At 39.8% G+C, this 22057-nt stretch overlaps 1 protein-coding gene across 1 annotated transcript in view; it reads left to right on the forward strand.

Annotated features, from left to right (window-relative positions):
* Window positions 1-15349, forward strand: part of PPA2 (inorganic pyrophosphatase 2) — a 37423-nt gene extending 22074 nt beyond the window's left edge. The window contains exons 8-12 of the mRNA XM_075709184.1: window positions 3376-3503; window positions 5321-5406; window positions 6920-6989; window positions 14108-14147; window positions 15193-15349. Coding sequence (XP_075565299.1) covers window positions 3376-3503; window positions 5321-5406; window positions 6920-6989; window positions 14108-14147; window positions 15193-15221 — 353 coding nt within the window. The 3' untranslated portion in view covers window positions 15222-15349. The remainder of the gene's footprint in view (window positions 1-3375; window positions 3504-5320; window positions 5407-6919; window positions 6990-14107; window positions 14148-15192) is intronic.
* Window positions 15350-22057: the final 6708 nt, after the last annotated feature.

Genomic DNA, 22057 nt, shown 5'->3' on the forward strand with positions numbered 1-22057 from the left:
ACTCTGAGTAGGGCTTGCTTGCAGACATGAAACCATGTTAGGCCAGGTACATGCTTGCTAGTGCTGTACTTGCTGAGCCCCTTTTGACATCAGTGTGAGTACATAGCTCTAAGGGAAGGTAAGCAGTCAGGGTCAGAAAAAAGTGTCTAACAGTGTCTGCTGTGGAAAAGACATCTAAATATTTTTTAAATCATAATATGCAGCTAGCTTCTGTAGATATTATTGCAGTAAATCACTGTGCTGCTTACCGTGATCTTTTCTTTTACTTTTCTTTGCTTACTCTTCTGTTTTCTGTGTATATTTTTTCTCTGTCTCTCCCTGATATTCCACAGATGCTGTTTGGTTTTTAAAGTGGTGGACAAGCTGTCTTTCAAGCTTTTCTATGGTGCCTTTTAATGAACTGAAGAGGTAGCTGTTGAGTGATGCGAGAGCTGCTGTTTTCCTTATATTTTGTGCTATGGGCTGAAACCACAGAAACAGGATCGATCCCCCCCACCCCTGGTTGCACTGTTGCACTTTTTCATGCTGCTTGCCACCAACTCGCATTATAATACAGGTGTTTTGGTTGTTTGGTTTTTTCTTCACCCATTTAAGCTTCATTTGCTGCCCAGTAGTTGTCCTTCATAATAAAGAATACTGAAGTGAAGCATGGGGATGAAGGAGGATAACTTGCAAGGAACCAAGGAAATAAAAGCAACCACTGTCCCCTTTCTTCAGTCCTCAAAACCAGAATATACAGCAGCTAGTACTTTAGGGGCTGTATAATGCTGTAGCCTGATTCTGTGTAGTCATTTTACCTAGGCAAGGTATTTTCCAGTAGAGAGAGTGTGAAATTCAGAGAGATTATTCTATTCATAAAAATGGTCATCCCTATCTTAAGGAGGTAGTGAAAGCCTGCCCCAAAGCCTATTCTAATATTTGAGTCCTTTAAAGAAATATAAACAAATCCTGTAAATAAGGAACAACAGATGGGGAAGGGCCCAAGTGTCAGTAGACAGTAAAGTACTTTTGATGAACAGTTTTTACGGGAATAGGAGGCAAATAACCGTAGGAGGAGTAGAGAAGCAGAGTTAGGAGAGAAGTTTGCTGGAGCAGGAACCAGAAAAAAAGGAGTAGTAGTCTGAGAAAGTATGCTTGAATTTAAGTAGTGTCTGGAGATGGAGATCTGGAGTTCATCTGCTGCTGGGAGCCGAGGAAATTGCTGCAGCAGCCTGGTTTGCTTTGCAGACTCGAGGAGATACTGTCTTTTCAACTGGTACTAGAAATTGTGAGTTCAAACCTCCCATAGGAGGAGATGGCAAGGGCTCAAGATGAGAGGAGGGATGTTCCCTTGCTTGGAGAGAACAGGATGATATGCTGGAGCCCTGAAACCGATTTGAATTGGAGCTGCAGTTTTATTAGTGCCCAAATGAAGCATCCTGTCTCCAACCAAGACCCCACCCTTTTCTAAATCATTCCTTCTTGGTCTCACGCCCCACCCACCCCAGTGAAAGGCATCTTGTACTCTTAAACATGTATTCCAGCTAGAAGACCTGCCTCTAGCACAGCCTTATGTGCCCTTGTTTTTTTCTGGGATTCTGCCAATGAAACTCCCTCATCTTCTACAGGCATATGGCCAGCAGCCAAGTTCAAAATGTGTTTTACTCCGAGTCCATAAACGCATAGCCTTATTAAGTGTGTGCAGAAGCAAAAATTTACATAGGGTTCTTCAAAGTTTTATGGTTTATTCTTTGGGTAGTGTGTGATCCAGTGGAATTTGGGAGTGGCATCTATCAGATGCCTGGAACACTTCTCACGCAGGTTTGGTCTCACAGTTCAGTACACACGTCATCTCTCTTGGTGGTCTACAGAGAATTGAATGGTCTGTAGCACAAGACTTTTTCCCTTCTCATACTGTTCTTGTTAGAAATACTTAAATGTCTTTGTTCAGGTTCACAGACTAGGTTTTAAAAGACATTTAGGCACTTAAAGATGGAAAGCATGTGACTAGGTGTCAATTCTGTGGACTAGCAACTCTGAAAATTGGTTTTGTAGGGCTGGATAGACAGAAGACTATCCATCAGGAATCACTGCCAACCAGGAGATGTCAGTGAGTGAGGCGTTATCTATGGGAGAAGAGAATGAAGTAGCCAAGCAGTATGGAGAGAGAGCAAGAGGGAATCAGGAAGGGAGAAATGAGCAAGTGACTTGCAAGACACTAGAGAAGGAGAACAACATGGTGGAAGATGGCCTGGGCAGAACGAGGTTATGGAATAGCTGGAACACTGTATGCAAAGTACAGCAATGAAAAGTCAGCCCCTGTTTCCATCAGAAGTGACTGTAAGAGGGAAATAAATGGAAAGAGAAGGATTACAGCAGCTGCAAAAAGTACTTGGTTTCTGGAAAGGACAAAATCCTTTATTGTATCAAAATCAGTTAAAATTGTTTTGAAGTCTTTTCCATGTAATCATTGCCAGAGAGTTAATTTGCCAGGGGGCTGATAGGACCACCTTATTGCCAGTGATGGGAGTGATGGTAGTCTTACAGGACAACCTGATAAAATTTGATATGCACAGCAGAAGTAAACGTTTGAGGTCATGAACTGTGTCTTTGCTATAGCAATATAGCCCTTGAGCAGAATTACTGTGTGACTGTTTAATCTCTCTGGGACAATGTTCGTCTCTGGCTCCCAAGGGTGTCCTGCAAATGACATGCATTCCTCTTTGTGTCCTGTTCCATCTTTGCACGGTAGGATTATAGAGGTAAAGGTAGAATTGGCTTATCACTGTGACTATACAGATATCACAGGGTTATCGGTAGAGTTAGCATGCAGTGCTCCTGGCACCTATCTGTCTTGTATCTAATGGGTTGAATTTGTAAGTAATGCGAGCAAAGGGATGCCTTTAATGTAACTTTGAGTTTGTTTTGAGGTGCTGGTTTAAAAATCCATGTGTTGAAATTGTTTTTACTAGCTCTTCTTTCATTATCAAAAAATGCCTGTAGTCCTTGCAGTTGCTGGGGAAAAAAATACCTCACTGAATAATCATAAGTGTTGCAAGAGGTACCTACTGAGATGAAAGCCTATAAATACAGAATTTTCTTCCTCTCCTGTCACAAGTATGGTCCTTTTATTCATTGTCCCTTTGGGTCTTAATTAATGAAGGGCAGGAGGCAACTGGCTTACCTGTTTAGTGTGGTTGTGAAATCATAAGATATCAACTATGGGCAGCTAATGTAATAAAGTGAAGTTCCCCAATGACTTTGAAAGTACTCAGTGAAATCAGATTGCTTGCAGATCCTTTACGAGACTTTAAAAAATGAATGTTACAAAAATCATGAGTAAAAATCACTAGTCCTTTTCTTTTTTCTTTTTTTTTTTTCCTTTTTAACCTACAGATATTGATGATGTCAGGAAGCACAAACCAGGTTACCTTGAGGCTACGGTTGACTGGTTCCGATTATATAAAGTCCCTGATGGTAAACCGGAAAATCAGTTCGCTTTTAATGGAGAATTTAAAGACAAGGTGAAGATAATCCAAAATTAAAGATGCATCTTTCTGTCGTATGGCCTCTTTAATACATCCTAGAATTTTTGGAATTGTCAAGGAGGAGGTTTAACAAAAAGAATTTTTATATGAGGGATCTTTGAATATAATTTATTAGGCTAGAAGTAAATAATGTTTGCTGCCTTCCCTTTTATTCAGGGGAAAATGCATAGGTTATTAAAGGAAGTCTGAAGAAAAAACATTCAGTCCTAATCCTGATGAGACTTACACATGCATCTGTGTGTTTGTAGGTTTTTTTTTTCCTTCCACAGCATTTTTGTTCTCCCTGTCAGAGGAATGAACAGATTGTCTTTTCAGGTATTCTTTTCAGTCTTGATTGATAAATTTTCCTGACTTTTTTTTTTAAGGCTTTGCAGTTTAAGACAGACAATAGGTTGCAGATTTTTTTGTATTTGGTTATTTGCTCAAGGTATACTTTTTCCTGGTATTTCTATGTAAAAACATGTGAGCTGTTTTTTGGCTTGAAGGCTGAAAAAATATTTTTCCCTTTTTTAGAAAAAATGAATGGCATTTTAAAATATCTACCGTAAAAATGGCCAGTATTTGAAAGGAGAGTGGACCTGGGAATAGAACTTGCTGAAGAAAATACCTGGATTTTTCCAGAGGAAACTGGGTGTGATTTGCAAATTGTGTATTGCACATTCTCTGTAGACTATTTTGGTTGAAGAATCACAGGTTCCTAATGAATGATGTCCATGTGTCAGCTAGTTCAGCCTTGCAGCGTGCTATCAGAGTTACAAAATGCCTTCTAACCAGCACAAACAACTTTACATGTTTTGTCTGGTTAAATAGATGCCCTGACTCCCCTCTGCACTAGAACTGTCTTTTAAATCAATCAAACGAAGAGTTGTAAGGCTCGATAACCTGATCTCTCCCCTGTTCTCCCAGGAACTGCTCTTAGAGATTTTCCTGCTCTGTAAAGCAAAGTGTTGCTCTGTAGTGACAGTTTAACAGGGTATATCCCTGTCAGGCCATTGGAGTTCAGGCTTGAGGCATGAAGTGCCCCGAGATAGCTGGTTTGGAGCACTTGAATAATTCTCAAGCATTTCTAGAGACCCAGGATGTGGTGAGGCGGCCGTGGCCGTGCTCCAGCAGTTCTGGTGAAGTTCACAATGTTCCAGTGGCATTTTGCCAAGTCACTCCTTGTTAGGAAATGTGAATGTTCTGTTGGCAGCTTTTTGCAGGCTGGTCTAGATATCATAATCTGGACACTGAGGGCTTAGTTTACCTTTTTTTTTTGAAACTTTTTCATACCCACCCCCAATATTACTTTTGTTTTTAAACAAAAACAAACTGTTAAGCAGCTGATATATTATATTGTTCCAAATGCTTAAGTATATGGTTGAGCAATTAATGAAGTAAATGCAAATTTTGCCACTGGAGGGGAAACCTTCACTCTGACCCTCATGTGCAGACGTAACAGAGTCATAGCTCACACACTTTGTCCCATTTAGGACCTCGTACAGTTTCCTACAGCTGTAGGTGTCTGCTTAGCATCTAGTGCCGATTTCATTTTTTTTTTTGTGCAACCCTCATGTTTTCTGGCTGCATACTGAGGAAAAGTCTTGAACGTGTTGCCAGTGTATTTGACAGATAGTGAAGCTTGTTTCTTTTCATAAAAAAGGGTGTTATATTTTCCAGAAATTTAATGAGGCCTCGAAGGAGGCCCCTTAAAATAACACATGAAACAGTATGTTTTAATAAACTAGTTCTGTGGCTTTTTTTCTGTTTAATAACATTTTAAATCATAAAAACTTTTCCTTGATGTAAACTAGGATTTTGCTGTTGAAATTATTAAATCCACCCATGAATACTGGAAAGCTTTGCTTCATAAAAAAGCTGATGGAGGTACTATTAAGTGGTAAGTATCCAGTCACCTCTTTTCCTCTTTGTATTGTGTTAGTACTGGTGGTATTCAGTGTGTGGCAGCTGTGCATGAACTGCTTAGATTCTTTTTTTACTTTGAGATGACAGGAGTACTCATGGTTTTGATTGATAATTAATTGATAATAGACTGTGATTGACTAATTGCACCTCGTATGACAATGATTTACTGGTAGGTAGTTCAAAAAATATATTGTTTATATAAAAGCAACATAGATTACTTAAACTTTTGAGAAATGGCCTCAAGAGTGTTTGTTCGGGATCGTTTTGTGAGAATCTCTGTATTCCATGCAAATCCTCTTGTTGCTATTTATTGCATGCTGCATTGCTGTGATGCAAAATTCTTTTGCAGCTTAGCATTCCATATTTTTCAGTTGTTCTCTGGAATGAGAGAACCAAATTATTGTTCTTTACTAGCCTTTGGCCTGATGTAAATTAAAATGGCCTTTATTAAGCTCTGTGGACTGGTTTGCATTGGCAGTTTTGGCACCAGAGGCCCTGAAGAGCAGGCAGGTATCTTTACCTGGTGCTTTCCAAGGGCTGTAGATTGCCATTAGCTAAACCAGAGGGCAAAGGCTGTGCCGGAAGCTGTGCTCAGATAGTTACTGTCATCTTCTACTTTATTGGGAAAATGTGACTTTCTCTCTTTTTATGGAGCTGATTGAACACCTTAGCAGTTGATAGTTCTGCTTTAGCATGGCAAGAACAGTATAGGATAATATTCACATTCTGGTCTTGATCATTTCAGAGGCACTTTGAGCTTCATGTTGACAAATTAAAAAATAATTAAAATTGCAGTCTTGCTTTGAGGAATTGAACTTCTTGCTCTTTACTGTGTAGGACCTTAAAAGCTCATGACCAAACTCACTTTTGGTGTGAAAGGATATATATTCATAGGGAAACGTTTCTGCAAAGTATTTGGTCCCAGAGTTTGTATGCTCTCTGGAAGTAGTTCAGGTATCTGCTGCTTTATGTAGGAGCAGAATTTTGACCCCTTTTTTTCCTTCTTGTTAGATACAGCAGGCAGGTTACTGCAAACCAAGGGTGGCCTGCCACAGAACCTGGCCAGCCTTCAAGGCACAAGAGACAGAGGGATATTCACACTATCTGTGCTAACCATCTAGGTGTTCTTCAACTCCCTCAGGAAGTGCCAGTTTATCTCTGCTGACTTTCTTGGGGGAGCTTGTTTCTTAACTGTGGTCCTCTGAACTGTACCCAAGTTAGCTGCCAGAAGCACTGAGTGTGAGCACTGCTTGCATCAATATAGAACGTAGAGCCTAAAAACCCCCTCAAACCCAAAGAAACAACACTCCTCCACACCCCTGTTCCCTTCTAGCATTACTGGTTACTTCATGTTTTTGACTTCCTCATTTCTTGCAGATACACGTTTCTGAGCTCTATATGTGAAGGTGTTTTTTTCCATAGGTACTTAATTGTGTGTGTCTCTCTTCCACTCACTGATAAAACATGTTTTTCATTTTCTTTTTCAGCACAAATGTTCTGGTGAGTGGCAGCCCATTTTGTTGCAGTGAGGAGGATGCCCGATCGATTGTGCAGTCGGTAAGGATAATATTTACTTCCCCCCCCCCCCCCCCCTTTTTTTTTAAAAAAAAGTGGTTAATAGGAAAAGAAGATTCAGAACCCGAAAACTGAAATAAAGTAGCTAAACTGAAATGGTCCTTGAACAAAAAATTAAGGCATAAAGTAAAAGGAAGAGCACAAAGGTTTGGGGGAAATGTAAACGTTATAATATAAACCTTTCATTGCAGTGATCCAATTGTGCTTTCTGGCAGGTTCATTACTGTTCTGGTGGGGGTTTTTTGTTTTGTTTTTTTTCTCCCTCTGCAGTGCTGTTTCTTCTGATCCTGAATAGCAAGATGGACTGCTATTTGTATCTAGCCTGCTGTCTTCTCTGTCTCCCCTGTTGCCATGAGTTACCACCCAGTGTTAGAACTCATTGACTAGCTGACTGTAGTCCCTAATCACTAAAGGGATCCTTTGTTTGTCTACTTGCATAATTAAATGCATTGCTGTAAGAGAGGGGGATGCTTTTTCAAATGTTTCTTAAAGAATGCCTGTCATATTCTGAAAATTAACATAAAATTAAAACATGCAGGTCTCCTGTTCAGGCGAGAAAAACGTCCTGCAGGTCTGATGCTTTCATGTGCAAATGCTAGTGGAGGAGACTTTCTTCCATTTTAACACGTGCTAGTTTGGATGCCAGAAACTAAGCAAAGTTACCAGAAATTACATGGAGAAAAGTACCCCCAGGTACTACTTTTTTGTTTTGTTTTTGTTTTTTTGTAAAAAAACCATATGCCATGGTTGAGCCTGTGCTCATGATCACATGAGCATGGCAGGTATTTTGCACATGTGCACGGCTGCCTGGGCAGGCAGTGTTTTGCCTCAATAGTCACAGTAACTACACAAGTTCAGGTGTCAAAGGAGATGCCATCCACTGTCTGTGCAGTTAACATTCCAACAGCATTTCTAGTAAGAATATGTTGTCCTGGGTGGTGTTTTGTCACAAGCAAGTAAGACTGACAGTTGCAAAGAAAAGTTGGTTTAAGTCATGAAGTGTCAAACCTAACTGTTTTTCCTACTCGGATCTCTTGCTTTCAGCACTTCTTTAAAAGTACCTTTGTGGTTCACTTGTGAATGTTGATTAACAGGACTGTAAGTTCTAAATGAAAGAAAAACTCATTTTGGAATTCAAATAAATTTTTAAACATGTCAGGCAAACATTTATGTCCTCTGTACTTTCAAATTTACAATAACTTCTAGTGAGTGTTTAAATGCAACTAAAATTTCAAGTTCCAACATATTTGGATGGTGGCAAACCTGCAAAGGAATATTTCTTTTTGCGTTCTGTGTTGTTTGTACTTTGAAGCATGTAGAGAAAATAATTATCTGTTTAAATCAGCAGTACCTGTTATTTTGTCTCTTAATAACCAATCAAAATTTTTCCTGGTTTTTGGGGGGAAGGTTAGTAAAACCAGTTCATAAAATAGGTACCTTGTATCAAACTTTAATGTCTTTTTTTATTATGAGCGCTTGCCTTCTTATCAGATATTATCACTTCCTGGCTTTTTTTGTGCCTCACATTATTTTCTTTAAGTGATACTGTTATTGTGAAGTTGTCATCACATACTCCTTTCCATCATTCTGTTTCAGTTCAGTCTAAGTATTTTAATTGTGTCTTTGTAGGCTACTGCCTCTTAGTACTTTTCAGACAGGGAAAAGATGCAGTAATCTTTTAAATACTGTTCATACTGCATGCAATTTCCAATCTGTGACAACTAAAAAAAGTAAAATGCTCTTGAGATATGAATAGTGGACAGTCAAACTCTAAATATATGCAGGGAGGTTGACTTGCACATTTTAAGCAGGTATCTTTTTGTCTAGTACACTATGCTGCCTACTTTGGTTGTCAAGCATTCATCTCTTTCAAACTGAAGTGAAAGTACGTGAGTGTTGGCTGCAGAATTTTAATGGCTGTGGTAATTTTAAATGAAAGCTGCCTGTGTCTGTCTGTCTGGGTTTTTTTGTTTGTGGGTTTTGGGGGTTTTTTTAAAAACTAAAAGCAGATACGTTTTCTTCTAATTTATGTCCATCTATTAACTTCTGGATAAAAACAGAAGAATGAAAGCTGAGGTAGAGAATTTGTGTGCAAATACAGTGAGAAACACATTTCGGCTACTGCAGAATTTCTGAGCTACTTGTGCAGTGAGAGCTGGTTCCCTACAATTCTGTTTCCTGGGTCAGACACCAATTACAGAATTTTTGAGTGGGTCATAATTGCCTTAAATCAGGTATACTGAGTTCTCAAAAAAAACAAACCCCCAAACCAACAACAAACAAAAAACCACAAAAGGCAATACTCAGTATTGTTATGAACCAACTTTTATGGTGAGGGAGAGAATTATAACTAAGAACCAAATGGAAAACAAACAAATCCTTACCAAATGCTTACCAAATTGTGCACTAATCAGAATTTCATACAGATTTTTATTGGGCAGTTCCCAAGATAGTCCTGTTGATTTCACTAGGATTTATTGTGCTATTATTTGACCTTTCATTATTTTACAGATGTGGGACTAGAATGGCTTGTCTGTGTTGGGGAATTTCCATTCCACTGAGTTAGTTTCTAGTTGGTGGGCATGTGTACTGTCATCTGTACTGGTAGAAAACTAGGAATGATTCTACAGCTGGCAAAGTTGCCATGTCCAGTCAATCCCAAAGAGACAGAAGATAATATGTGCATATGGGAACACATACTGAACAGTTGAACCAGCCAGAATTACACCAGCCCCCTCCAACTACAAGCAACTACAAACCCAGTTGAGGTTTAACACTAGGTGGTGAAAATTTCTAGTGTTTTGTAGTCTCTGAAAATTGTTTCATCTCTTTCTCAGCTCCAGTGTTAGTATATGTTAAAAACTAAACCCAGGAGGAATAGGGCTTTGTAGCTGAATGCGTTAGTGCTAAGATGTACTGTTTATTTCAGGCTTTTAAGTGTTGCCATCTGTAAAACTGACCAGGACAGCCAAACCTTTGTTTAACATTAATCCCGAGAACTGCTTGCTCACTTGCTCTGTGAAGAAGCTGCTGAGGACTTCGCAAATTGGAAAATCTCCAAGACAATCTATATATAGTTAGTAGAGCAGTGTTTCTCAGACTTATCACATAATTCTTCCCTTATAATACTGGAAACTGAACTAGGAAGGCTTTGCTAGATGAGGTCTCTTCTGATAAAATGCAGAACAATATCTTACAGGGGAAAGTATTTGGCTTTTCCTGATAATTTAAAAAATCTCCAACAAAATTTGAATCTGTATACTTACTAATGTGTTTCAAATAATTCAGATCTAAGCAGGAAAGTCTGTTAACTGCCTTTCTCCCTACATGTTTTCTGTGAGGACATTTCCATTTGGGACTTAGTAGAAGCAGAATTTTGTGTTCAGTGGCCAGTTGTGAAACAAAAGACTGGTGGGGTTTTTGGTCTGGATTTTTTGTTTGTTTGGGTGAGGTTTTTGTTTTGTTTTTTTTTTTTTAAATTATTATATTTATTTGTTTGGGTTTTTTAATGGTGTTCCAGATGAAAGGGTTGTGTAGTGAAGAGATTCCTGGTTCAGTGGGATGAGGTTTTGATCTGTTCTGGGGGGAAGGTGCCGAGTCCTTATCTCAAACTTTCTGAGCAATTACATCCCAGAAGTGGCAGGCACCTGCTTATACATGGTGGTTACTGGTTCTCCCTGCCTTATGAGATAAAGCTTTGGTTTTACTGGAGAGGGCATGGTCTGGTGTTAAGGCCTGGAAGATGCTTTCCACAGAGCACAAGAGCTCTTGATCCCCATGTGTAAGAAATTGGGAAAGGACAGCAAGAGACTGGCATGGATGAGTCAAGATCTGCTGGTCAAAATAAAGGGCCAGAGGGAAATGCATAGAAACTGGAAGCAGGAACAAGTATACTGGGAAGAGTATAGGGTTGTTGCCTGGTTGTATAGGGACAGGATCAGGAAGGCTGAGGCACGGCTAGATCTGAACTTGGCAAGGGACGCAAAGAATAATAAGAAGGGCTTCTATAGGTATGTCAGCCAGAAAAGGAAGGTCAAAGAAAGCTTACCCCCCCTTGATGAACATGACAGGCAAACTGGTAACCATGGCCGAGAAGGCTGAGGTACTTAACAACTTTTTTTAACTCAGTCTTCACTGGCAACCTTTCTTCCCACACCTGTTGAGTGGATGGACCTGAAGGCAGGGACTGGGAAAGTCCCTTCCACTGTAAGAGAAGATCAGGTTTGTGACCACCTGAGGAACTTGAACTGGTCCCATAAGTCTGTGGGACCTGACAAGATGCATCCCAGAGTCCTGAGGGAATTGGCTGATGCAGTTGCCAAGCCAGTCTCCATGATACTTGAAAGGTCATAGCAGTCAGGTGAGGTCCTTGGTGACTGAAAAAGGGGAAGCTTGCACCCATTTTTAAAAAGGGTCGAAAGGAGGACCCTGGGAACTACTGACCTGTCAGCCTTACCTCTGTGCCTGGGAAGATCATGGAACAGATCTTCCTAGAAGCTATGCTCAAGCACATGGAAGACAGGGAGGTGATTCGAGACAGCCAGCACGGCTTCACTAAGGGCAAGTCCTGCCTGACCAACCTAGTGGTCTTCTATGATGGAGTGACTATATCAGTGGACAAAGGAAGAGCAACAGATGTCATCTATCTGGACTTCCGTAAGGCCTTTGACATGGTCCACTGCAACATCCTTCTCTCTAAATTGGAGAGATATGGATTTGATGGATGGACTGTTCAGTGGATAAGGAATTGGCTGGATGCTCCCATCCAGAGAGTGGTGGTCAACAGCTCGATGTCTGGAGACCAGTGACAAGTGGAGTCCCTCAGGGGTCCATACTGGGACCAGTGCTGTTTAATATCTTCATCAGTGACATAGTGGGATTGAGTGCACCCTCAGCAAGTTTGCAGATGACACCAAGCTAGTGATGCCGTTGACATGCCTGAGGGATGGGATGCCATCCAGAGGGACTTGGACAAGCTTGAGAAGTGGTCCCATGTGAACCTCATGAGGTTCAACAAGGCCAAGTGCAAGGCCCTGCACCTAGGTCAGGGCAACTCCCTATATCAATACAGGCTGAGGGATGAAGGGTTGAGAGCAGCCCTGCAGAGAAGGACTTGGGGGTACTGGTGGATGAAAAGCTGGACATGAGCCGGCAATGTGCAGTCACAGCCCATAAAGCCAACCATATCCTGGGCTGCATCAAAAGAAGCGTGTCCAGCAGGTCGAGGGAGGTGATTCTGCCCCTCTGCTCAGCACTGGTGAGACCTCACCTGGAGCACTGCGTCCAGCTCTGGGGCCCTCAGCATAGGAAAGACATGGACCTGTTGAAGCGGGTCCAGAGGAGGGCCACAAAATGATCAGAGGGGTGGGACACCTCTCTTATGAAGAAAGGCTGAGAGAGTTGGGGTTGTTCAGCCTGGAGAAGAAGAGATTCTGGGCAGACCTTATTGCAGCCTTTCAGTACATAAAGATGGGACAGACTTAATAGGGCCTGTAGTGATAGGACAAGGAGTAATGGTTTTAAACTAAAAGAAGGTAGATTCAGACTAGAAAGAGATTTTTTACAGTGAGGGTGATAAAACACTGGAACACGTTGCCCAGAGAGGTGGTAGATGCCCCATGGCTGGTAATGGTCAAGGTCAGGTTGGATGGGGCTTTGAGCAACCTGATCTAGTTGAAGATGTCCCTGCTCCTTGCAGGGGTGTTGGACTAGAAAGCCTTTAAAGGTCCCTTCCAACACAAACTATGATTCTAAGACCTGGATTACGTTTGTTCTACTGGCACATCCTTTCAGACCAGTCGCATAACTCCCCTGTGCAGGTAAGTATCCTGAGTAAAGTGGGGAAAAAGAATACTGGTTTTTGCCTTCCCTCCTCACAGGCTTTGACCTGCTCTTCAGTGGATCAGTCCCTGTGCCTGCTCGGAGGCAGGCAGGCTCATGAGGGAATTTCACACCAATGCATCTCAGTCTGAGTGCTGCACTGTGCTAAGCCCAGCTGTGTGGGTTCTGGGTCAGTTTGCCTGCCTGCAGGGCACTACAGAGTTTTCCTTAATGTCTTCATGTGCCGTTAAGTAGTGGCAGGAAATTCCACCTGTTGGTGTGGAAGACGTGGGTGGTCACTGTGTAGCTTTGTTCTCTTGAAGCTTCAAACAGCTGTAAACCCTGTCTTTGAGGTGGTTTCTTTTTTGCATGGTTCACCTAAGTGATTACTCCTGGGGTTATCCGCTTGGGTAAGCATAGTTGGGGTGGGCTTGTGTCATGTCAAAGGCCAACATCCACGTGTGTTTTGCACTTGATTTGTGCGTGCAAGTGAGCGTGGCGGGATTGCTTATGCTGAGATGTTCTCTGCTTCTTTCTATGTCAGTTGGAAAACTTGTCTGTGAGGAGCTGAGGGAAGGGCAGTGGAGGATTGTTGCTATGCAAGTAACTAGCGTGTGAGGCAGGTTGCTTCCAGCTGGTGTTAAAACTGACTTTAATTTTGTCCTTTAAGTAATAGGACAAGACATGCTGTGTAATACTGCAATTGAATAGTTTTGTATCCAGCTTTGAAATGGACCTGGACTTACAGACCTACATTTTAAAATGATTTGTTACTTTCCACAGAACTGAATCCTAATCTGGAAAATGTGATTGTAAAAGAGTTTAATTACACATTTTAAAATGTTTGCATATATGTAATGTAAATTGTGTGTGTGTATATTCACATGTGTACCTTTATACTGAAACATGTATAATAATGTGACTGGAAAGGCATTTTTACTCTTCAGTATGTAAACAGCAAATCCTGTTATCCTCAAAGACAATACAGTAGGAAAATCCCCTTTACATTAGGTAAGATGTTAGTCTATCATGCATTATTAGTGCGTTTGTGTTGTCATTTATGAGCAACCAAGAAACTTGTACAGTAGTTGGGGGGGGAGGGAGGAAAAGTCTGTAAGGTAGAGCATTGTTCTGTGGGGGCAACAGAAAGTTCTGTGTTTATTAATATCTCTTGACTTCAGCAGTAAAATAGCTTTGAGTTTGGGTACTACCTGTGAAACTTTGACTAAACACTGATATGTTCACTTGTTTTTTTTTGTTTTGGTTTGTTTTTTTTATAGGCACCAGTGTCTGTGAATGGAGAATCTGTTTCCCCGGAAGGTACCATTTTTCCCCAAATGCCATGCAATTTCTTTAATTGTTTGCTTTAAAAATTGACATAAATACTGTTGTGTTGAAAAAAAGGTGATTTTGTGCACAGTGGAATGATAATAGTTATATTCTCTCAGACTGTAATGCCTGTCCGCTGTTAAATAGAACAAGGACAGAAATTCGTGGATGGTTTGTGGGAGAAAATTACTTTTGAGTATGAGTGAAAGAGTAGTCCACATCAAAAGATGAGAAGACTAAATTTTTCTGTTACTGATCGTGAAAGGCAAATGCACGACATTTATCCTTTTTAAAGGAGAAAGGTTGCTTTGCCTTAGTTTCTGTAATTTCTCACAGTAGCTAACTAATCAAATAAACAGCCCCTTTTCCTAAAAGTGACATAACCGTACTTAATTTTCTAGTGTAAGTTCTAAAGACAAAATTATCTTCTTTCACTGTTAGGACTGTTTTTCTTGTTAACAGAACATGTGTTTTTCATCAAGAAATAAGAATGCATCCTACATTTTCATTTTTGTTAACTACTTTAAAAAAAAGATTTTTCTACTGGCAGGAACTATAAAGAAGACATACGTGCTTTTTGAGATGGAGGGAGTTACAGAAACACTAAGAGAAACTTAGTTATGAGTCGAGTTCCAGATTGTTTGCGAAGTAACATCTGTGTAGTCCGTGTCATGGGAAAGCAAGTTGCATTCCATTTGCCCTTATATGGCCAATAAATAGCATTTGTTTACTGAAGTATTACATCTCAGACCTCTGACAGACAACTGAACGTAATCTGCCTGATCTTTGATGTTTTCCAGGGATGGTCATGTCAACGTCGTAACTTGTTGCAGGATGGTTTCAGCCAAACTGTTAAAGTGAACAGATATTATTTTGAGGCTGTGCTTTACATAGGCCGGGGATAGAGCTCGCCCAGAAGTATTGTTATGGGGAGGAGAGATAGCTGAAAGGGCAGAATGTTGCTTTTTCAAGTGTTTGTGTGTGGCTAGTTGTATAGGACTAATATCATTCTTGGTCTGTTTTTTTTTTTTTTTAGTTGATTCCTGGCACTTTTTTCCCAAGTGATTGTCAAAGTGTTCTGAAGCTGCATCATCAAATCTTAGTCATCCCTTTTTTGAAGACAGGCAAAAGCACTAATTGTTGCGTTCCTGTTGAAACAACTTTTCAACTTGTGTAAACCTTCTCTCATGTAAATAAACACAGACATTATAAAATGAATGTTTCCTTTCTGTGTCTTTGTGCAGGGTGGAGCAGAGGGAAGAGGACGGCTTGTTTGCTTGTTTGTTTCTGAATCTCAGAACTCCACAATTGCTCTCAGCCACTCATGAAGTGTAGTATCAAATGAGATGGGAGATAAGGTGTCTTCAACCTTGTTCTCCAGATTTTGGAATAATTCAGTCATAGGTGCATAGAAGACTGTGTTAATTTGTATTTTAGGGCTTGTCTGGCCACCCTGACTGTAATCCTTTTCAAGTAGACTATAATCTTTATGTAGTAGGCTTAGCAGTTTACCATGTTCTTTAATATGCAACTGTGCACTGTTTCCTGAGGGGTATTTACTTTTGTGCCCAGTTATCTCTGCATGCTTCGTAGAGTTATGAGCAGAACATACTTGCTAGGAAGGGCTAATGCCATAACAATTGAAGAAAGGATGCATGTGTGCTCTCTGTACTACATCCTGTTTTGATAACTTGTGTGTTTCATCACACAGGAAGGACTTTCCTTACGGAAAGCTTCCATTTTTAGAATTGTGTATGCCTGAAGGCTTTTGATAGTTCCTCATTCAGTGAGGCAAGGTTAATAAAATGTATAGAACTGAGCTTTGTGCTTTCACAGTAAAAATATGTGCCACTTTTTCTACTGCAGGATTATATCTGACCTGTCTGTACCCACAGTGTTCATTAAAAACAAAAAAAGCCAGCTGTTAAGTAGAAAGAGAGGCAATGATAATAGACAGCTTTACCACCTTGTTACTGGGACCAAAGGTGAGTGTTGTCTGCTTTATATGATGACTGAAACAAAAGGTTAATACTGCTGACACAAGATGGAAATGGAAGAACTGAAAAAGTTAGGATGTGGCTTGCCATAGAGGACTAACTTTTCCTTAGAAAAAGTAAGTTACTAGTAAGAAAGCTTTCACCTTTTGGAATGTTTCTTTGATTTTAGGAGATGATTTTCCTGTTTTAGAGACTTTCCTCTGGAATATTGTCCAGGGTATAAGCACCAGTCACTTGGGAAATCTCAGTTTGGGCCTTGGCACTTATGAGTAGATAAGAGTTCTCCCGTCTGCACAGAGTTTTGCATTGTTTTATACACAGAGTTTAGGTGTGGTATGAACAATGCAACATAAACCTCAGATATTAAGGTGACTTTTTTCTTTTTTTAGTCAAGAGATACGTTACATCCAGCATACACTTACAGTACTGATTTTCCATACTTTATTTTACACTTTAGGATTCTAAGTATGTGCAGCACTATACCTACAGGTATAACAGCGCTTTTTTTTTTTTTTTTTTTTTTTTTAAATAGAGTAAATGTTTCCCTAGTGTCTGGGGTTCATGTGCAGCCTCTCAGTATGAGATTACTCTGGTTAGAGATGAGCTCTTGTGGAGTGCAGAACAGCTGCTGTATTTGCCCATATGGTGGTACATCTAGGAGGCTTACTGTTTGGTAAAGTGCTTGGGGACAGCTGGACAATGAAGGGCACTGTGTAAAATCAAATTATCATCCCTATACAGTGGTCACTGCTGTCCTTTTTTTTTTTTTTTTTATTTTTAGACGTACAAGGAAAAGTTGTATGCATATGAAAAACAAGTATTGATTACAAGCCTACCCATGCTGAACTATCAAGGGTAGGTTAGAGGGTAATCCATTTTTACTTCAAAGAATTTTAGTAGTGTTTTTTAATTTATAATTGTATTGATGGCATGTGGTTAGGAATTCAGAAGGAGAAATATATTTCTAGTTCAAATTAGACTTTCTACAAGAAAATAACAAATAGTACTTGGGAAAGCTGAAAATGAAAAGTGATTGGAAATGCCCAATACTGTTGTAAATCTGAAAATGTTAAAATATTCTTACATGTAGAGTATACAAACAGATGACCCTCTTGTCTTCAGACTACTTTCAACATATGTTTATATACATTTTCTAAAGGTTTTTCCCAAGTGGGATAAAAAGATGTACTGTTACGTGTAGCCTTGCTGCTAAAATGTACTGAATGCTACTGATGTGGATTTCAGAAATGAAGCGTAATGAAATAGCTGTGGAGAGAATGTCTGCTAATAAGAGGATTAGGGGGATGGGACAGAGAAACTAAATATATTTTTCAGATCTCCTCAGGAAAAACAAGTCTGCAATAAACACATTATTTTATTTTGGCTTTTTTCACAGGCTAGGTCTTCTGTTTGTCTGTATTTATGTGCCTATATTGTTGTATTTAAAATTGGTTTCATTGTAGTGGGAAGCTTCGTGTAGCAGTGTCCACTTCTTGGTAGTTTTATGAAAAGAACTTTTTCATATTTGATACTAGTATCTTCTGGAAAGATGTCTTGAAGATAAATAAATATCTTCTTTTTCCCCAAAGAAATAAATCCATCTTAACTGTATTTTCTGTGTTGAATATATAATACATATATGTATATATTTATTTCAAGGATAACTTTGCATCTTGATTTCCTCTTTTTGTCTGTTTTGGAGAGAAAGGAGAGGTTACTTCACACACATACACATATTGTGATGGTGGAGGTTCTTTTTACATATGTAAATCATTAGCTGCTGCTCAAAATAGTACCTTTATGGACGTGGAGTCCACACTTCAGTCGCCCCAGCCAAAAATGGGGTTTGAATTTTACTTCTGTGGAAATAACATTCATTATTCTTTAAAGTGTGACAATAAAAGGATTGTGAAAATAGTATGCTATTGTCACTGTTAGGATGTTATTTTCATGCCGTTAGTAACAACGGACATCCTCTGAAAACCCCCAAAAGAATAGAAAGTAATTCTGAAGTGTGTTTGGGAGAGCTGTTCATAGACGTTACGCAGGGAGAGCACCTTATCATAACTTGCCTGTGGTTGCCACTTGTATTAACACTTGAGAGCTGTGGCATGAAGCAGCCCTAAACTGACCAAAGCAGTATTTCATGCTTCACTTTGCTTTCACTGGGATTGAATCTTTTTAATGGGTTGTAGTTCAATTTTAGTCCAGTTAAAAGGCAAAACCAATATTAAGTCAGTAGGGCACAATTTTTTTTTTTCTGCCGTTGTTGTAAAGCTTAAGGTGATTTCTTACCAGGTTTGATAGCCTGTGTTCCACCCCCTGAGGACAAGAGATCTGGGATTTAGAGAACAAAGGTGAAAAGATAGCTGGAAGAGAACAGACAGAATGGAAGACAGATCTGGGAGGCTCAGGCAAATAGAAGTAATTAATAGAACGTTAAATAGGACTGACGGAAATGCTTTAAAACAATTTTGCCTAAATATTGCAGCAATACATAACAATACTCATTTCATGCGACTGGAGAGATCAATAGAATGCGTTTGCCAAGGAAGAACAACATTTGCCTACCACACAGAAGTTAGAATTGCATCCCCTAAGTGCCTGGAAGTAGTACTTTAATCTTTGGTCTCCTGAGTGGGAGAAAACAATGGAAAGCAGCAATTGTATTTGTTGTTGAGTTGACTTTCTTGGGAGTCTTTTGGGTTGTACAGAGATGACCTGGGTGCTCAGCAATGTTGACTGACTGATCCACGCACAGTCTTTGATTTCTCACAGCTTACTGTACTGTGCAGCAGGATGTTGGATGTATGGAGTGCACTCTTCCTGAATTTACAGATGGGGTCTAGAGAGTAGGCCAAAAAAAGACAAGCTCACTGCAGTAGATTATCGCTTTGATTATTTGTTGGCTTTGGCTAATTAATTCATTGCTAATTCTTGTGGCAGAAGCTTTTAAGTGTTCTGGAGCTATGGGCAGAATTCAGATACTGCTGCATGTTTTCTCTCATTCTTGATCTGATAAGTTACAACTGATTCAATCTTATCGGTGATTCAGTATGCTAAGTCAGAAGTAAGATTTTTTTTGTTGATGATTTGGTCTACTGTAGGGGTCCAAAAAGGGTTTCTTTTTTAAGGGAAAATGCAGAAGCCCAAAAAAATTGTGCTATTCTGTATGTGAAGAATGTGTCTTATGTGCCAGAACACTGCTGCCCGTTAGTTTTTTCCCTTAGAACATCCTCATAAAGTTTCTAGATTATTCACAGATGTCACCAAGTTTAATACTAACTTGTTTGTTTGTTTGCCTTTGGAGAAATAATACTTGCATTACCCAGGTATTACAGCACATATGCAAATTTATGTGTTCGGTTGCACTCCTTGTGGTTTGCTTCTGTATATACATTAATGCTTGCCTGGAAATTGAGGGTTTTTTTCAGACCTGAAGATCTGGTTTTGTGGGCAGTGTTCAGTGCTAATAGATCACTGGATGGTCCTGTAAGCTTCTCTTTCGGGATGAAGACAGTAAGTGTAGTCACTGAAATGGCTGCACTTCGTAGCTGTTATTAGCTTTATGCTCATTTATTGGTGCGTATATCAGGTTAGGGATATTGAGATTGGAATGTTTTGAAACTGGTTTGTCTACTTTGTGTATCTGACTGCTGTCTGCTGCTGTTATACCAACTACAGGTTTGGGGGTTTTTTTGAGCATTTTGTATTTCACATTTTAAATATGCTGAAGAGTAAACATCCACCTGGCGTCAAAAGCCTGGGTTGGAATACAAAGAATTAACTTTAAATTCTGCTTTTCCATAGTGTACCTTGTGGGCTTGGGCAGACCATGTAATCTTTATGCTACCTGTAAAATGGGTAGAAAAGTTTCTTCTGTGAGTGGTCTGACTTCTATCAGAGACCTGACACTTCCCCAGCATTGAGAGGGGAAGTCCTTCCAGTGTCTAGGAAAACGTAGGAGACATTCAGCTTTGTTTACGGTGAGAAGGCGAGCTATACTGACAGGCTTTCTGAGGGACTTGACTGAAGATGCAGGCTTTGCTAGTCAGGCTGATCTGCCCGAGGGTTGTCTGATGGTGTAATTACCTTACAAGTGGAAAGAGCAGCAATGGTGGTGAAAGTTCAAGGTGTAAATTGGCTGCTTCATCCTTGTGAGTTCTGCAGGAGACTAGACTCAATTCTTAAGCAGGCCTTTAAGTCCCCTAATGGCCTATGCATGGTGTTTCTGGAGTGCAGAAAAGCCAATTTCAAAGTGTAACTCGTGACCACCTGGGAGTTCTGAGCATTTTAACTCCAAATCATAGGAGGCCTGGGAACAAAGCTGGTTTAAGAGTCAAAGTGAAAATATCCTGCTAGTTCCTGCTATTTAGAAGACCTACTGTGTGATAAAAAAATCACCTCTAGCTGAGCGTCATTTGGCAGTCCGTCTCTCTGGAGAGTTGGGATGAGAGGGAAGGCACAGGTGAGGACAAAATTCCCCCAACAGAGCTGTTCACTGAAATTTACTTCTTGCCTCATTATTGCCTTGCTTTAACTAGATTATTTATTCCTTGTATGTGATAATTTGGGAATCAAGAATTTAGGAATTTCTAGGCCTTTTCTTGGGCAGTTTTCTGACTCGGACAAACTGCATAAATCTCTCTCTTTTGTGTCTATAAATAGGGACAGTATCTGTTTATGTTAACAGTAATGTTGTGGGCTTTAGTTGCTTAAAAACTTTAAACATCAAGGAAGCCTTATTACTAACAGATGTCTCTCTGACCCTATAGGTTGGCAGCACAAAGCTTCTAAGTGTTCAGACGAGGAGTTTTGGAATCCTGTCAAAGAAAGTTTCTATGGCTCTGTGTGTGTGGAAGGGAAATCCTGCAAGAGAAAAGGAGTCAGGGTAAGAGCAGGGCAGCTGAGCGAGAGTCATTGTGAAGTGCATATGAAAAGAAAGTTGTAGCTTGTTGTGCAGCTAACTGGGAGAACAAGAAGAGAAAGAGAGGGGACCCAAATGAGGGAAGGGGAAATGGCGTTTCCTATCCAAATATGAGAAGAGATTTGAGATTCGTATTTCTGTGGACCTAAGCGTTATCAGAACATCTTTGTCTTTTACCTACAAATCATGTACAGGTGTTGCTCCCTGATTATGAGAATCTGCTTTGTAAAAGAGCTCTCTGATTCACTTAGCGCTCTGTTTTGAGCTGGAATGGTTTGTGGGACCTCCAACTGAAATGCAAATTAGCCTTAGATGTCTCTTTTCAATTCACACTTCTTGGAAGAAGTGACACAATTCTTGAAAATATCATAATGATGTTTCTGTGACGTGCAAGCTCTTTATTATATACGTAGTATAGCTAATCTGAATCATACCAATATGCTTATGGTCTGCCTGAAAGTGTAATGTATGCAAGTTGCACAGTGTATGATATTTTTCGCTGCATGCATGATCTGGTGTTCTGACGTGAAAACAAAAGTTATTTTTTCAGAAGGGAGAAAAATGGGGGGGAAAGTGCCCTTTACCAGGAAGGGACCAAGCAAACTGTAGCAGTTTACGAGCACACCAGCTCCTAAAACTTCAGGATTTTTTTTTTCCTTTTAACTGAAAAGCCTGATCCTTTTCTAAATATACGTTTATTCAAATAAGTGTAGTAAAAATTGTTTCTTTATGATGATTAGTTAGATGGTGAATAGAGGCAGCTGAGTCATTTCCAGTTCTCTTCTGTACTAATCAGTTTTTGCTTTCTGAATGTCCAAATTTTAAATTTTCCTATTTAAAAATGCCTATTTTTAAATTCTTCATTTTGAAACAGTGTTGCACTGAAGTCTCTGACCCATCAAATGATATTGAGTATCCATAAAAATGAAATGCTCATTCCCTGTAACAACTAGGAAACTATTTTTCCTGATCTTAAA

The sequence above is a fragment of the Pelecanus crispus genome, chromosome 4 (assembly GCF_030463565.1).
Source record: "Pelecanus crispus isolate bPelCri1 chromosome 4, bPelCri1.pri, whole genome shotgun sequence".
NCBI classification, from domain to species: Eukaryota; Metazoa; Chordata; class Aves; order Pelecaniformes; family Pelecanidae; genus Pelecanus; species Pelecanus crispus.